At 45.7% G+C, this 16,377-nt stretch overlaps 2 protein-coding genes across 5 annotated transcripts; one reads left to right on the plus strand and one right to left on the minus strand.

Annotated features, from left to right (window-relative positions):
- Positions 1-995: 995 nt before the first annotated feature.
- ZBTB33 (zinc finger and BTB domain containing 33) lies at positions 996-11,217 on the minus strand. Of its 4 annotated transcripts, none has more exons than XM_064159505.1 (2): positions 11,063-11,217; positions 996-5,910 (listed from the first exon to the last, which is right to left on the minus strand). In XM_064159505.1, exon 2 carries the CDS (start codon positions 5,906-5,908, stop codon positions 3,881-3,883), a length of 2,028 nt encoding a protein of 675 aa, XP_064015575.1. In that variant the 5' UTR covers positions 5,909-5,910; positions 11,063-11,217; the 3' UTR covers positions 996-3,880. The 4 variants fall into 4 exon arrangements, with proteins under 4 accessions (XP_064015575.1, XP_064015576.1, XP_064015574.1 ...); XM_064159506.1 differs by lacking the exon at positions 11,063-11,217 and adding an exon at positions 7,135-8,197; XM_064159504.1 differs by lacking the exon at positions 11,063-11,217 and adding an exon at positions 6,903-8,197.
- A 103-nt stretch (positions 11,218-11,320) lies between these two features.
- NKAP (NFKB activating protein) lies at positions 11,321-15,199 on the plus strand. Its single transcript, XM_064159508.1, has 9 exons — positions 11,321-11,608; positions 12,023-12,103; positions 12,479-12,552; positions 12,767-12,886; positions 12,981-13,026; positions 13,421-13,536; positions 13,668-13,743; positions 14,140-14,289; positions 14,917-15,199. The coding sequence occupies exons 1-9, from the start codon at positions 11,349-11,351 to the stop codon at positions 15,089-15,091; spliced, it is 1,098 nt and encodes a 365-aa protein (XP_064015578.1). The 5' UTR covers positions 11,321-11,348; the 3' UTR covers positions 15,092-15,199.
- Positions 15,200-16,377: the final 1,178 nt, after the last annotated feature.

The raw sequence follows: 16,377 nt of genomic DNA on the forward strand, positions 1-16,377 counted from the left end.
CATTGATAAATTGCATTTGACATTTTAGCAGCTTTCCTGGTTTACAGGCTTTTTGAATGTTACTTGAAGAATTCCAGTATGGTAGCATTGTACATTTAAAAAAAACACCAAAACAAACCCATAAGAAAACAAACACCCCTCCTTTTTCTGCCATGATTAGCCAGAGACATTTTTCCTTCTGTTTTCAAAAGCCCCCACACTTCTTAATTCTGCATTTCTACCCACATAACATGATGGCCTGACTTCAGTCACTCTGATGTCACTACTGCTATTTTTTGCTTCACACAGAAGCAAATAATCCAAACAGTGCAGTGCCAGTGCTTTTTTTCCTTACTTTCATATTTACTGCATTACTTTGGGCATAATTCTGTCAGCTGCTCCTGTATGTTGTCATAAGGAGGTAGAAGGAAACAAAGGCATCTAAAACATCATTTGTTAATTGCATTCCTTACCTGTAGTAGAAAGCCTGGATAAGATAACTGATTTTCTCTGTTAGCCATAGAACACCAACAATCTAACTCTTCCAAATTGTAACTAGTCAGCAACCTGGTTAAGAGGAGCCCTAACCATGAGTTAGCTGAAATAATACAGTGACACTGGTCACTGTATGTATTGATTTCTAGCTCATTTGCAGTGACAGTAATAGTTGGATAGTTCCACAGCAGCTCAGGCTATTCTAAGAAGTGGAGTTGCAGTTAACTTTCTTTCTTTATTTGAGAGCACTCACCCCAAAAAAACCCAACCAAAACCAACTGACACAAACAAACAAACAAAAGGCGAAGGGAAAATGACGCCAAAGCCACCAAAACCCACCCAACAAAAAAAAAACACACACAAAAAATGAACTAAGCCCCAGCTGTAAACACCTACCCCACCACAGGGTTCCCCTGTGATCCCCAAAGACCTGGAAAAGGAAACCATAAACCATCACCTATCCAAAATGTTAAGAGTGTAGAAGCTGAGCTGTCATTAAAAAGAAACATGCTAGACCCATCTTTAGAATTTAAGAGGTTTTTATTTTTGCCATAGAAAGCTCTAAGAACTACTATCAAGTATTGATTAATGAAAAGTAGAACACAACTTTATAAAGTATGTTAAGGAAAGACTGTACAACTATTTACATAACAGATCTGGCAAAAATGATACGTGTCTCACGTGGAACAGCTCCTAGGCAACAGCCCTAGAACTCAATGTTCAATGTATATAGTTGTCAGCTTCTGCACCTTTATAAGCTGCGTGCCTTAACAGTACGAAATAAATAAGCGGTCAGTTGCTCCCTCACTATTTGTTTAAATCAGAGACTGGAATGCTACTGTATGAATACCCAGAGAAACCATACAGTGAGGATGCAGTCACCTTTATCATATTTTGCAGCAGACCCATTAATGATTTCATCTGCATAAAAATGACCAAGAGGTTTGCCACCATACTCTGTTAAAATTCAGGGTTTATATAAATGCTTTTTTTTTCAGATTAAATCTTTTTCTTTCATTACCCTAAAGCCAATTGCTTAATATTTACATAAAGGTTGTTTTTTTTTTCATTAAGTTAAACTGGAAGCTAAGTGTTTACAAAAGCAAACAGAAAACAAATAAAATCAAATACAAGTGCAATAGCCATAAACCTAAATATAGATGCTCATGGCCCCATAAAAAGAAGAGTTTTAAAAGAATGGATTTACTATGTTTCCAAATCAATAAATACTGGAAGTGAAATTAAAAAATTATTTACGTGACCTCTGGACTTTGGATATCAAAAATCACTTCCAAGGAAAACTGAAGACCCTGAGACACATGCAAGCACGAGTCTTCTAGCAAAAATAGTTACAAAGCCCTAATTTTCCAGTTTTCCTCCAAAAAGAGACCTTTAGTAGGCACAGTTTAATTCAAAGTTTTAAATACATCAGCAGCAAATATCGATAGCCATTGCTTAATTATTACTGAATGTACACTTTGCAATGTATGCTTAATTCTAGATGTGTCATATCAGTAACAAAAATAGCATTTTCTTGTCAAAAAGTTCAGGAACTCTCAATACAGCACACAGGGCTGCCCGTGCTAATACAGGCAATCAGGACTTAACGTCTTGTGAGGATTGTTTGACTGCTGAAATGGCATCTCAGATAACACCCAACCCGTAACATCTGAAGTGTTCAAAGGGGGTCTGTAGTATGAACTGTTAATAATCTGCTAAGTGGTGTTCTTGGCTTACAAAACAGAAGAGATGAGCATTACATGCATAAGGTAAATCCTCCTTTCTCCCAGCATTACTCAAACAGATGTCTGGTACCCTTTTTTATAGCTCGAGTTGTATTTGAACCATTTACCATGTAGATGTATTTCTGTGTGTAGAGTACTGTGTGTCTGAAATGTTAACCTTTAAGGTCATAGGATCGAGATGCTTATTTAAAAACCTTTAACTGTAATTTAAACAATAAAAGGTTACAACAACTAACTAGTGCTATACACAACAATCTCAGTCATGTCTAGAACCTGAGCGAGTTTCACATTACCATTTACAAAAATTCACCAAGTCACTAAATCTGCTAAGCTATGACTCCAGTTTGTTTTCCTTAGGTCTACTGTTTCCTGTTCAAGTTGGACATCTCATTTGTCTTATAAGTGCCTAAACATGTTACCAATTGCAAGGAGAAACAAAAGGACAATATAATAAGCCCCAAACTGAAAACAGATGACAACTAGACAACTGCAGAGAAAATATACTTTGCATTTTGGTGGATGGAAGTTACTTTTTGATTTTTGGTTTAGTCCCCATGCTTCCATAACCCTATAAATGGGAAGGAAAAAAAAAAATCCCAATCCCTGTTTCACTTAAAAGATCTAACCAAATGGGCTGTACAACATCTCAGCAGTCTCACTGCTGAGCTGATACAGCATTTGTTTTATAATCTTGAGAATGTAAAAGCCTTCAGCTGAAAAAAACCCAAACAAACAAAAAAAACCCTTTTATTGTAAGTATTCTTTTTAAGATACCAGACTGAAGCCCTTCTAAACTCCTTAATGGCATCTGTTCCCATAGTTAGAAAACCTAACATTATTCCTCATCCTTTGAAAGGAAAAATTATCTTTTACCTTCCTATGTGTTCTAAGCTTCTCCACTTTGTGGGGGTTTATTCTCATTTTTCTCATTGCAAAAAAAAAGGTAAAATACAACACTCCAGACACTGAATGCTCTGCTCACCATTCTGCCAAGTATAAAGGTTGTTCAATTTACCTGCAACTATCTTGTCAGCAATACTCATTATTTGCATGAAGATAGCTAATTCATATAAAAGCAGAGCCAAGATGCTAGTTCAAAAATACACTACTCAAAAGTCAGTTATTTTGAACAGCAGCAGTAATCCATTGTTCACAAAAACAGATGAGTAGTGGGATTTTTTCGTTTGTTTTTTTTTTTTTAAATGGTTCCATATTCAAGAGACTATGATGAAAAAAATCTGTTTGCTTGGTTAACATCTAAACAGGATTCAGCATTTTAAGTGTTAACACTAAAGAAAGGGTTTATATAGTAAATATGGGTACAGGAAATACCTCAATTACTTTATAAGAGTTCTAGCTCTTCAGAAGAAACTGTACCTTTTCAAGCTACAAATCCCCACATTTTGATCAAAATTGATATACCAGAAAATTCTCTTTAGAAGTGTCCTGCTCTGTATTCAAGTAAACCTTCAGATGAATTGCTTTCACAAACCACTTGCAGTTACCTATAATCCTTCTAAGGGCTTCCATTTGATGTTTTGGTAGAACAAGTTAACTTGTTTTCAACTCTTAACATTTCATTTTTACAGTGATATTAACAGTTCATTTAAAACAGCCACGCTATTTCTGCACTGAAAGCTTTTCCCAGTGCTTTATGTGCTTCAGTAGGATTCTGGTATTACAAACTCAAACTCAGAACTCCCCTCCGGTGGATTTTGTTTGAACATTGCTTCGTTTCCATGTGGAACAAAAATGTCATCCCACCTAATGTCTGAAGAGTTAGATGCTGTTCCTTCAGTGCCATCTTTCCCTGTGCCAACACGATAAACGATGCCACCGTTGTTCATTCCTGGTATACTGTTGGAGCGATCGCTGATGTATGTGTACTGTCTGATCTGCAGAGACTTGCACGGGTGCAATCGATAGAGCTTGGTATCTCCAGAAGGTTCTTGGCTATGAACTGATCTTATGTGGGAGGCTGTAATTTGGTAGTTAATGAAGCTTTTGCCACAGGTCAAGCACTGGTACCTTCTCTCACCAGTGTGGTGGATTTCATGCTTGGTACGGTACTCTGCAAGAGGAAAAACTTTGTCACAGTACCGACAGGGATACTTCTTCTCCCAGGAATGCATGTTAAAGTGTCTCCGTAAGCTCGTCAGGCACGCGTACGATCTTTTGCACACAATACAAATGTAGTAGACTCTTCCATCCACGATGAGCTCGTAATGGTCATCGTGCTTTACTTTCATGCGTTTCCTGTTTGGAGAATCACCACCAGACGTTTTAGGTGTTTCATCAGCCTTGGCTTCGCCCTCAGCATCACCCTTTACAGGAATGACTATGTCATACGTATCCTCACCGATATTTGCATACACCTTACAGCCTGTGGATAAGCCTCCTATTTCAGTTGTGGTATCCAATGTTATGATTTTCTGCCCTTCTGCCGCCTGCTTTGATGCTACACCTGAACTTAAGTCCTTCTTGTTTCCAGCAAGGATATCTGAGATTTTTATTTTAAGTTCTCTGTCTATAGAAAATGTCTCATCTGACAGTGTAACAGCCTGTTTTTTCTGTACAGCTGGTCCTTCAGTCGTTGCTGTCTCAGTTACAGATGGTTGCTGACCCAAAGAGCTACTGTTGACTGAACCAGGACTAGAGCTAATGATATCAACATCATCTTCGACAACATCATCATCATCAACAGCTGTTGTTTCCACTTCAGCTAAGGGGCCATTATTGGATGTCTGTCTCTTCTCCTCGAGTAAATTAATTGTAGGTGTCACATTTGCTTGATGCGAGGAGCTGGCACTGAGCGATGAGTTAAGTAAAGGCTTATTCAGCACAATGATATTAGGAGTCAAGTGGTGTGGCGTTCCAGGGACATGCGATTCGGCACCGGGTTGTGTTTGGTTTGAGCTTAGCTGGCTAGTAGACAAAGAGAGTTTCTGAGCTGCTGTGGTGCTCGGCAAATGGGGAGAGCCACCACTGCCACAGGATTTTTGGTCGGAAACTCCAGATGAACTTGGGCAAGGCTGGTTCTGGGTTGCAGCATTTGCATCTTTAGTACATTCTTTTGGAGGAACAATCTCAGAGCAAAAAATAACATCATCATCCTCATCATCTGAATCACTCACTGTAATTTTTGTAGTCTCATATTCTATGCCGTGTAAGGAGAACGATTGTGTTATAACTGGCATCCCATCTGTTGCCTCATGACTCTCTGGCCTTATCACAGGTACTTGTGTTTCAGCATCCCTTTGACCTGGACCAGAAGCTGAAGTTTCTGATGCACCATCTCTGACCTCACTTGACACGTTTTTTCCATCAGACAGAGGTATGCCCAGATCAGCTATGAATTTAACACCTAGCTGTTGCCCTGATTTAATCAGTTCATCAAGTAGATCAGATCGAATGCTAATTATTTTGGAACTATAAATGTAGTTCAGTATTTCTGCAAAAATTTCTGCTCTTACAAAGCTCAGTTCAACCACTTGCCCAGCCACTGAGAAAAGCTGGTGAAAATAAGTGCTTGAGGCCGAAAGGATGTTCCTGTGAGCTCGAAATTTCTGGTCCTCCACAATAACAGTAACATCACAAAAAAGTCCATGGTCACGTTGTTCGTTCAAAGACTGAAGGAGCACGCTGGAGTACTGTGTGTCTGTTGCAGAAATCAGTTTCTTCCCCTCCATTCCTACAAAGTAAAAGACATCAAATTAGTAGAAATACAGATGTATGGCTTTAAGCATGTGAGTGTTCCCACATTTACTCTTTATTCCTTGTGTCAAAAAAGCGAAGCAGACACTATTCATAAGTTTACAGGACAGAACACTCTGCAAAGCTTCCTTCTTACTACCATTTGTCTCTTCACCTTCTACACAAGGTTGTGTGATCCTGAATATATCCTCCATTCTTACAAGGTGAGGGACAGAGATTATCTGATTTCACAGCCAATGAGGTAAACTTTAAAACAGAAATGCAAGACTCGAGTCCCTCAAAGGTCTGTAAGAGATTTCTTTTTTAGCTGTGAAAATACCCTGTAAATTGGCACAAGAACACCCAGTAGCATCCAGGACAGGGTAAGATCTGTGCATCTCTATGACACCAGTCAGCTGAGGCTTACCACAATATTGTTGCTATTCTTTTTTCTATGGAATATTTTTTTTTCAACACTTCCTCACATATTTGCAGATATTCAGTGTCCCAAAGCGACTGAGGCAGTACGATGACAAGAAACACCATTAAAGCCACACTAATCAATCTATTGGCACTTCCCACTCGAGGCCCCGCATCGAGATGCAAAAAACAGCATCGAAATATGCGGACAGCTACTTAAAGGCTTCAAGTCCTTCATTTTACTGCTAAAACTTTTATTTCCACACGCTTGGAGGGGCAGGACGAGAGGCAGAGGCCAAGCGCTTCCCCTGCCGCTGCCCGCCAGCCTTCCCGCTCCACCGCACCGGTCACAGCGGCGGAACGTCAGCCGCGCTTCAGGATCATCTCATTCTCCTCCAAGGCCAACCTCTCGGCTTCCCCCGTGCTCCCCGGTGAACTTTACCGTAAAAACGAACGTTTCGAGTCAGAGACACCGCGGGGACGGCACCATCGCGGGAGGTGTTTCAGGGACAGCTGCCGAGCCCCGCTGCAGGCTCTCCGAGCAGGACAACAGCGGCCGGGCGGCCTCACCTCAACGAGTCGGAGCGGCGGTGGTGCTGACAGGCGGCGGACTCCGGGGAGTGACCCGGCAGCGGCGGCAGCCGGAGCTGACGGGCGGCCCCTCCACCGCTTCGGCTCAGCCAGGCCGTGCCGTGCCTATCCCCGCGACTTCCTGCTCCTGGCAAGGGGAGCCGGCCCCCACCGGCGGCGGGAGGGGAAGGTAGCCCGCGGCAGGGAGGAGGAAGGCGAAAGCCCGCCTTACCTGCGCTATGGCCACCAGCACCTGCCAGCCCTTCCCCGCACAACGGGAACAGGGCCCCGCCGCCGCCGCCGCCGTTCACCGGGCTCGGGCGCCGCCCCCGGTGCGCAGCCACTAGGCGGCGCAGTACCACGCTGCCTTCCCCTGCGGGCCGCCGAGCTCCTCCCAAGCGCGCTCGTCACCCCCGGCTTCCCGACCGAAGCGACTCGGGATCCTTCGGGCGCGCTCGGGGCAGAAGCGGGGAGGGTCAGGCCGCCCGCGGCCTCAGGGGAGGCTTCAGACTGGGCCCCTTGGGGTGCGCTGAGCTTTCGCGACCAGGCGTCCGCGGGCCCCACGCCGGGCGCGGGAAGCCTCTGTGCCGCGGTACCCCTCCACACTGGGCCGCTCCCAGGAGCCGCCACACGCCACCCGGAGTTGCACCGCCCGGGTTGTCGCCCACCTCCCGCACCGTCTCCCGCCTCTTCGTGCCGGCACCTTCAGGAGCACTGAAGAGGGCTTACAGGCCTCGCAGCCACCGGCGAGCGTGTGCTACTCACCTCCGCGGCCCCAGATCCTGCTCCACCGGAGGCCTTGGGCAACCGAGGGTCAAGCACACAGACTGCTTCGGCCTTGAAAGCCCCTGCCTGGCTGCCACCTCTCCTGCTCTCCCTACTCCAGGAAGAGACTGCAGTAAGCCTCCCCACAACCACCTGCCTTAAGTCTGACCGTGGAGACTCGAAGGCAGCAGGTTTCTTCCCACTGCAGCTTGTTTCCTTCCCGGGGGAAGAGAGCAGGCTGGCGCTGCTCTGCCAACCACTGACGCAGCTGCCACCTCCACCCAACACCGAGATCAGTAACCTCAACCTGAACACTCACACTGCACCATCATTTTATATCCTTTGCACCACAGTGGCATGTGTTAGACCCCACTCAGAGCTCTATAGACACGAGTCCTTTCACAAAACACAGCACTTAGCACATTTGATGTGGGGTCATCAAAGTGAGATACCCTTTACGTGGTCTCTTGAAAACTATCACTGTTCATGAGCGGTCAAAGTGCACCAAGATCATTAAATGCATTCTTCTGTTACAGATCTATTCTTCCTTCCTCCCCCACCCCGTCTTCTACAGATTTCATGGACTCGAACCACGGGGGTTCTTGTTTTTACTTAGAATTCAAAAACTCTGCCACGAACAAATGTCCTATCAAGTTTGACCAAAAACATTAACAGGTCACAGGCCAGAATTACTGGCACAAATTAGTGCCATCCCTCACTGCATGTATCAGCAACAAAATGCTCCTGGTCTAGGCTTATGAGCCCTTCCAGCAAGAAAATCACCTGCCAAGCTCCTTGTATTTGTACTGCTACTAGCAGAAGTGCCTTTTTGAAGTGAGAGCCTTCAAATCTGGAATGTTACAGAACTGATTTCCTATTATTTATCAGTTTTTTGAGACTGTTGAGTGAAGAAGAATAAATAACAGAAAATACTGATCAGGAGGAAAGGTAAGGTTTTCCTCTTTCTTGTAGCCCTTTTTTCCTTAGTTTGCAGTGACTTTTACACAAGAGGTTAAATGGGAATACTACTGTATTTTTAATTCTCATTATTTTTAATTCTCAGTAAAGAACTCTGTGTTCTTTTTTCTTCTCCAAAAATGCCTGACAGTCTGAATGAATCCATTTCTTAGGCCTTCATCCTTCAGCTTTAAGGAGATTTCTTCTCCCCATTGCCATGTCTATCAGAAAAACTTACATATAAGGATGAGAACCGAAGCATCATCAGTTCTCAAAAATCAGGTTTGAACAGCTTGCTTAGGCACAGAAATGCTGGCTAATTTAAAAGATGACAGTTTAGCTGTGCGAGTGGCACCATCCCCTTCACATTTACCTTTTTACCAAAGCTTCTCTCTATGTCAGCTTTTTGTGTCAGATATAAATTCTGAACCCCACTGCCACTTTGCCATCATCAGGGCAGAGCGAATGCTCTGACCGACTTTAAAACGTTTACTGAAGCTGCCACTCAATCCTCCTGCACCTAAATGCAGAATTTCAGTGTGACTTTTTTTTCTTTAGCGTGCACTGGAGGGTTTGTTTGGGGTTTTTTTCTCTTTTATTTTTAGATAAGGCTAGGAAATATTTGGTGATTTAACTCTGTGGGCATCCTCTCCCTAACATGAAAATCACCTTGTGAAGCCGGTGATTACATTAAGAATGTGAGAAGTGTCTCAACAAAGATAAGATCGTTGTGAAACACCAGCCTGATGTGGCAGCTCTGCCCACCGAGATAACAATTGTCCAGCGGGTGTGGTGGACCGCTAAGAGAGGCAGAGGTCACTCCCTGTAAGGCACCTGCAAGTCACAAATGCATTGTAGTGTGACAAGGGTCTGGGCCAGGTGCATCTACAGTGAATAAACCATAAACAACATTAAAACCCGTAGTTATGCCAGTCCAGGGGCGGTGGAACATCACCTGGGACATCTAAGGATGGAAGCAACAGTCCAGGAACATAAGTGCACTGTAAAGCTTCAAATTAAGCGCCAGAAGTATGAAGTGCTCCAGAGAGGTCTTTTGTTCAGACAGACCCTTGGGTGCAGTCTGTGCAGTTTTATCCTGAGAGCTGCTTCAGTACAGTGGAAGGCTGGCAGGCCAATGCTGCCCAGCACTGCAGTGCCCAGTGCCTCTGAACCCCTTGGCTGCCCACCTCCCTGCCAGCCCACACCAGCTCACAGGAAACCCAGGTTTCAAAGCTAGGGAGGGCCATATGCTCTGATGAAGGCCTCAAGGCTACATTTGCTTGACATGTGGACATTATGCCTTGCCTAGCAACTTCCATTTATCTTACAACTTGGTAGCATGACCTCCTGTGAAAAATACTGAGATACAAAGTGGCTTGGACTTCTTCCCAGGGGCATCTGACTTCACATACAGGGGTAGAGGAACTTGGGCAGCCTGTGCGAGTGTGAATACCAGCCCTAAGTCTCAGAGTCACTGTAGGTTTCAGGCTCTTCCTGAGACTGGGAGCTCGGAGACACAAGTCACTAAGCTTTCACTCACGCAGTGAGGCTGCAAAAATACAGCCTGTGCAGATGTTTATCTGTCTCGTTCAAATGACCCAAACACAGATAAAAACAACAGCCTTTTAAAAGATAGCCTTATCTAGTTTAATTAGGAAAGCAGCAGTCTCTTTTAGCCAAAATATTCATAAACTCCCACAGCAAGGGGATACCAGGTTGTTCTCAAACAGACACAGGGTAGGTAACACCTTACCTATGTGCAAACCTCTGGTACCATCTTCTCTGTCCCTTTTCTGTACCAGGTTACATGCACGCAGGCTAGCACTCAATTTAAGCAGGCCTCCTGCTTTTGGCAGATATTTTGATGTTGCTTATGATAAGCTTGGGAACTGAAATACTGTTTCATTAGGGAAAAACAGAGTGACAGCTTTTCTAGAGAGCAGAAGGCAGCCGGGGCTTTCTGGGAGGCACCAGCCGCTGAAATGCCATGTACCGCGAGCAACTGAGCCCAGCGAGGTCCCGCTGCACTGCCCCGGGCAGAGCAGCAGAGTGGCGTTTCTTAAGAGGCCTCGCAGCAAGAGACTCAGACCTGGCACCCTGAAGGGTGCGCACAGGAGGCAGGCTAATGTCACACTGGCTGGTGTATTTGTCTTCCCAAATCACAGCTGCTTCCCGTGCTCCTTACGTGCTGCCACCGAGCCCGGCGGCCCGAACAGGTCGGGCTGGGAGGTGCTGTGGGGCTTTTTTGTTTCTGAAAGTGCCCGCAGCCCGGCACGATCCGGGGCAGGGTGAGTAACGGGGACACCCCGCATTGCCCTCGGCAAAGGAAGGGGTCAGGCCCGGACAGCGGGGACGAACCGTGAGCTGTCGGCCGGGCAGCAACCGCTGCGGCCCCATCTCGGATCGCGGCTTTCCCTCCGCCCCCCGCGTCGCCTTACCTGGCACCGCCGTTGCCCGCAGGTCTACGCTTCACGGCGGCCGCTCGCGGGTGTCCGTCCCGCCGGCGGGGGGCTGTCCCGCCGCCTGCAGCAGAAAAGGAGCTGCTGCCAGGAACGCCGCTGCTAGGCGCCGTGTTGCCGGCCGGGCGTGTGGAGCGTTACGCCCCGCGGGCGGCCCTGCGCCGCTTCCGCCGCGCCGCCGCTGCTCGCCCCCGCCCGCCCGGGAGGCAGGGCGCCGGAAGCCGCGCGGAAGCGGCTCGTCGGCAGCGGCCGCCCCGCAGCTGCCATGGCGCCGGCGTCCCGTTCCCGCAGCCCGCCGGCCTGCAGCCCCGAGCGCCGCGGCCGCAGGTCGCGCTCCCGCTCCCGGTCTCGCTCCCGTGAGCGCAACGGCTTGAAGCGCCCGAGCCACCGGCGGAGCCGGAGTTGGTCCCGTTCCCGCGAGCGCACCCCCGGCGGGCCGCGCTCCGCCGCGCACCACGGCCACCACCACGGCAAGGCCTGGCCTGAGTACTACGAGAAGGAGAAGGAGGAGATCCTGCGGCAGAGGCGAGCGTCGGTTTCCTATAGGCCTGTCCTGGTGGTGCTTCTCTTCCGCCCGGAGGAACCGGTGGTCCCGGGAAAGGCAGGGCGTCTGCCTTGCTGCTCCCAGGGAGGGGGCGGCCTGGCCCTTCTCTGTCCGGCCCTTTCACGGCCGCTGTGTCGTGGCGCTGCCCGGCGCTTTGAGCCCCTTCGGTCGTCGCGGGAGGCACTGCCCTTCGCTGTGCCTGGTGACAGGGACGATCGGACGGGTCGAGGTTCGGCCGGGAGGATGCTTACACCCGTTTACCGCTGATCCTCCGCGGCGTGCGGAGGTTTGCTTCGACCTCCCAGGCCGCTGGTTGTCTCTTGTTAGTTTTGAGTGATTGGAAATGGTAACATATGTCAGAATGTGTGGCACGCTGAAGGTGTTTGTCCTTACAGGAGACTCAATGAGAGAGAGAGAATCGGAGAACTGGGGGCACCAGAAGTCTGGGGACTGTCACCAAAGGTTCCTGACCCTGAGTAAGACATATTCTTTCTTGTCTGAGTTTTATGATACTGATTGTTGTGTCAGTTTAATTTACAAAACCCAGTCTTACTGCTGCTTTGGGCACAAGTCATGTTATGCCACTTTCTGAATAAACATAAGATTATTAATTATCTCTCCCCAAATTAATTCCAGGATGCTAACCATGGTGGATATAGTTCATTTTAGATCTGATGACCTTTTCCTTGTGGTTCTGGAAGCAGTTCCCATTCTACAAGTTAGCTGTTTGATAGTTTACTCTGTTGCAAGTCCTGACTCAAAATCTGCAGGCTTGTGTTTGGTGAATTGTACCTTTGGTCTTGAGTGCAATGAAGTAGATTTTAAATAGCAAACCTTTTCTTTTTATTCAGCTCTGACGAGCACACACCAGTAGAAGATGAAGAGGCCAAATCTAAGAGTAGTTCTTCAGATTCCAGCTCAGAAGGTATTTTGTTTTGCTTACACAGCTTATGTCAAAAAGGAGAAGCTACCAAAGTCTAGAATCTGCTGTTGCTTGCAAGAGGTTCACTGGCTTTGACAGACGGGAATGAGTGTGGTGGGCTCCAGTTCAGAGAATTGCTTTGGGAAAGTCAGAAAATACATGTGATGCTAGGTGATATTTGTCTGTTCTCTAATGTTAACTTTTTTAAACATTCTAGAGGAAAAAAAGAAAAAGAAGAAGAAAAGAAAGAAGAAAAAGCGGAAAGCATCCAAAAGAAAGCGCAGAAGACATTCTGAGGACAGCGACAGTGACTCAGAGTCTGAGCAGAGCTCCAGCGGTAAGAGGGTTTTGGCTAATGTACATGTATGAGAGCTCATGCTTAGTTATAGCAAATATTCTTTCTGATTGTATATGTACTTTCGTTTTTTCAGATGATGATAAAAGGAAAAGCAAGAAGAAGAAAAAGAAGAACAGAAAGTAAGTTTACAGTAAAGCAGTAATTCTAACTGCTTTTTACTAGAGGGCAGGTAGTGAGGAAGGCTGAGCGCTCAAAAGTTGGGCTATAAATGCTGTTGAGTAATGCTAACCTGGTTGATTTTCTTATTTTCTTTAACTCTACTGAATGACACATCAGAGAGGACTTGCTGCAAACACAGGGAGCCAATTTCTAGTGCTGTATGAAAGGTGTAAGAGTGTATCTGTTGTCTGTTTTGCTGTAAGGCGTTTTGCTGAAGGTGTCTCTGCAGACAGCCAGTCTTCCCATAGGTGGAAGTTGCCTTGAAAAACTAATGAAGTGAGAATGGTTCCAAGCACTCTTTCATCTTACATTTTGGTAATGGCATGTCTGTCCCTGATTTTTTTTTTTTTACAGGAAGAAGTCTAAGAAAAAGAAAACTAAGAAGAGTAGAAAGGAATCCAGTGATTCAAGCAGTGAAGATTCTGATGACGAAGCATTTCAAGGAGAAGATCTCTGGATTGAGAGATCAAGTAGGTTCTTTAAACTTGGATTGAAACTTCTTCATGCTCTGTGAATTAAGTGTTGCTGATCTGTGTCACTGTTCTGATAACTGGGAACAATGGGCACAGTATTAATCTTCCTCATTATTCAACTGTTGCAGAAAATACTGAAGCCGATAGCTTGATTGGACCAGAAGCTCCCAAAACCCATGCATCTCAGGATGATCGGCCTTTGAAGTGAGTAGTCAGCTGTAATGGTACTTTGATCAAATCAAGTAAATAAGTCCTGAAGGACTGTTACAACAATATGTCATTCATCAGAGAGAAACTCCCAGACAGAAGGAGTAGTGGTGCTAAGCTTTACCCTGGCCTGAACTCAGGTAGAAAAGTCTGGTTTGGTTTTTTTGGCTTTTTAAGTTGCTTGTCTTCATTGCTGTTTTGTCAGAGTGGACCCAGCCAGTAATTTTAAGATGTTGCTTCTGTTAGCTGTGAGTCAAAAACAGACCAGTGTATGGGAAAGAATAAGAAAGTGCTTAAAAATGCAACTTTCACAAGTAGTGAACAGGGAAGCCGGGAAGCTCAGGCTCACTGTTTCTAAGACTGATTAAAATCACCACTCTTTTTTTTTTTAAGCTATGGACATGCCCTCTTACCTGGTGAAGGTGCAGCAATGGCAGAGTATGTAAAAGCAGGAAAACGTATACCCCGGAGAGGTGAAATTGGCTTGACCAGTGAAGAGATTGCATCGTTTGAGAGTTCTGGTTATGTCATGAGTGGCAGCAGGTATGGTTTTGATGGTGGTAATGGTTCAGTGAAATTTGCAAGGACTGCTTCCTCTGTTGGTGTGTTGGAAGACTGCTTCCAAGCTTTAGCCAGAAGCATAACAGTGAAGGCACTCTGTGTGCTTGCAGTACTCTAAGCTTCCTGTTACTGTAGATAGATGATGAGGAGTCTGAGGACACTTTCTCCTTAAGAGAAAATTCTTTCCAGGTAATATACTTGTAATGACCTTGTATTTCAAAAGAGGAGATGCTTGTGTCAAGTGCCTCAGAATGGTATGTTTGGGTAATGATGATGTACTGGCTCTTCAGGAGAAGACAAAATATGAGAGGTTGGCTTACACATGTTTTCTCAGAGTCCAACAGGATTTTCACTTAAATTTTGCTGAGCCAGCAGCTAGTACCCAAGGGGTAGGTGGGCATTCTGGCCGACTGCCTGAAAGCAGACACTCCCAGAAGTCAGTTTCCTGCTCTGCCACACTCCTCCTTGGGAAGGTTTATATGCCTTTGGGTTCTATGGTGAAAGTATATTTATAAGCTGCTGCAAACATTGAGTGCAGTATGTGGAAGGAAGCTGTGACAGAGCTTTACACCCCTCTGCCTGTGCTGATGTGCACAATGTTCTCCACAGACATCGCCGGATGGAAGCTGTGCGTCTGCGTAAAGAGAACCAGATTTACAGTGCAGATGAGAAGAGAGCTCTGGCCTCCTTCAACCAGGAGGAGAGGAGAAAACGAGAGAATAAAATCCTTGCAAGCTTTCGAGAGATGGTCTACAGAAAGACTAAGGGCAAAGAGGAAAAATAGCTATTTGAACTGTACACCATAGCTTCTGCCAAGCAGCAGCTAGCCTGTTCTAGTCATGACCTGAGAAAAGCTGTAAGTGCTGCAGGGCCTTTCACCCACCAGGGCCAAGCTTCACAAGTGGATTACTTGTATCAAGGAACCAGTTACTTTTGTCAGATTGTCTTGGATGATTTGTTCGCCATCTGCAAGGAATCCCTATAAACTGCAAGGCTACAGGGCAGGAAGGCAGGAGCAAGCAGGGAAGATTAGAGGTGGCAATGTTGTTCTGTGCTTGCTTTGAATCAGCCAAGCCCAAAGATTCCGTGTGAGGACTTTGTTACCTGACACTGCCATGTGCAATTTCCCTTGTGTTGTGGCTAAGGAGAGAAGACTGGCCATCAGAAGCGAGCTGCTAGTCTAGTAACAGCAAAAACACAGCAACTCCTAAGTTCCCGTGCGAGATCTAAGACTGTCCACTTAGATATTTTTTGGTAAGTCTTTCAGGGTTTTTTTCTCAGAACAGTCGAGTTTGGCTTCTGGTTCAGAGTAGTCTTGTAAATAGAAAGGAGTTTGTAATTTAATACAGATGAGCTTCAGTTATTTTAAAGCAAGCAGATTGCAATCAGGGTATAAAGTAGCAGTAATAGTGATAGGAGGGTCTGATCTTCAGTCCACCAAGCCCATGGTGAGCTGCTTGCTTTTTCTCCTATGTTATACATAGGTATTCAAGCAGTGGGGTGCAGTGATTGTGACCCCTGGATGTGCACAGGTGGTAACAAGGATGTATCTTTTGTTTGATTTTTTTTTGTTTATGTTCTAGATCAAAATGCCACAGGGGTTAAAATAAGATTTTAATTTGGTCTGTTTCAGTAGTGTTAAATGACTTTCTTTAAACTCTGTACTCTGGGGCCTACTACAGATAGTGCCTCTGTGGTGGTCTTTGATTGAACTCCATATTTCCCTTACTCATTTTCTCAAATGTTTTTAAAAACAGAGTGGGGAGCGTTTGGTTTGCTTAGTTTTGTTTTGTTCCCCTGAGTCTCTGCGTTGTAGTTTTGGCAACAGAGATGTCTTGTATGTTTGTATAAAGAGAATAAAAGCCTATCACATTTACTCTGGAGTTCTGCAGACCTGATGTTTGCAAGCAGCAAGTCTATCCCATCTGCCTCTTCCTGCTTACATGCTGGTGCCTGGCTCTGTCCTGATGTAGCCACCCATACCTGCAAGGGTCAGGCCGTAATTGATTTTGAATAGATGTAATGTTGCTTATGTATCCACAAAGTAGAAACACTAACAGGGAAGAGCCA

Source organism: Pogoniulus pusillus, chromosome 19 (assembly GCF_015220805.1).
Source record: "Pogoniulus pusillus isolate bPogPus1 chromosome 19, bPogPus1.pri, whole genome shotgun sequence".
NCBI classification, from domain to species: domain Eukaryota; kingdom Metazoa; phylum Chordata; class Aves; order Piciformes; family Lybiidae; genus Pogoniulus; species Pogoniulus pusillus.

Excerpts from the sequence above, each read along its gene's own strand:
- ZBTB33 (XM_064159505.1), bottom strand. The coding sequence starts at position 5,908 with ATGGAGGGGAAGAAACTGATTTCTGCAACAGACACACAGTACTCCAGC.
- NKAP (XM_064159508.1), top strand. The coding sequence starts at position 11,349 with ATGGCGCCGGCGTCCCGTTCCCGCAGCCCGCCGGCCTGCAGCCCCGAG. Across the intron at positions 13,537-13,667 it reads TCTCTGGATTGAGAGATCAA|AAAATACTGAAGCCGATAGC; the intron begins GTAGGTTCTTTA and ends CAACTGTTGCAG. Across the intron at positions 13,744-14,139 it reads CAGGATGATCGGCCTTTGAA|CTATGGACATGCCCTCTTAC; the intron begins GTGAGTAGTCAG and ends TTTTTTTTTAAG.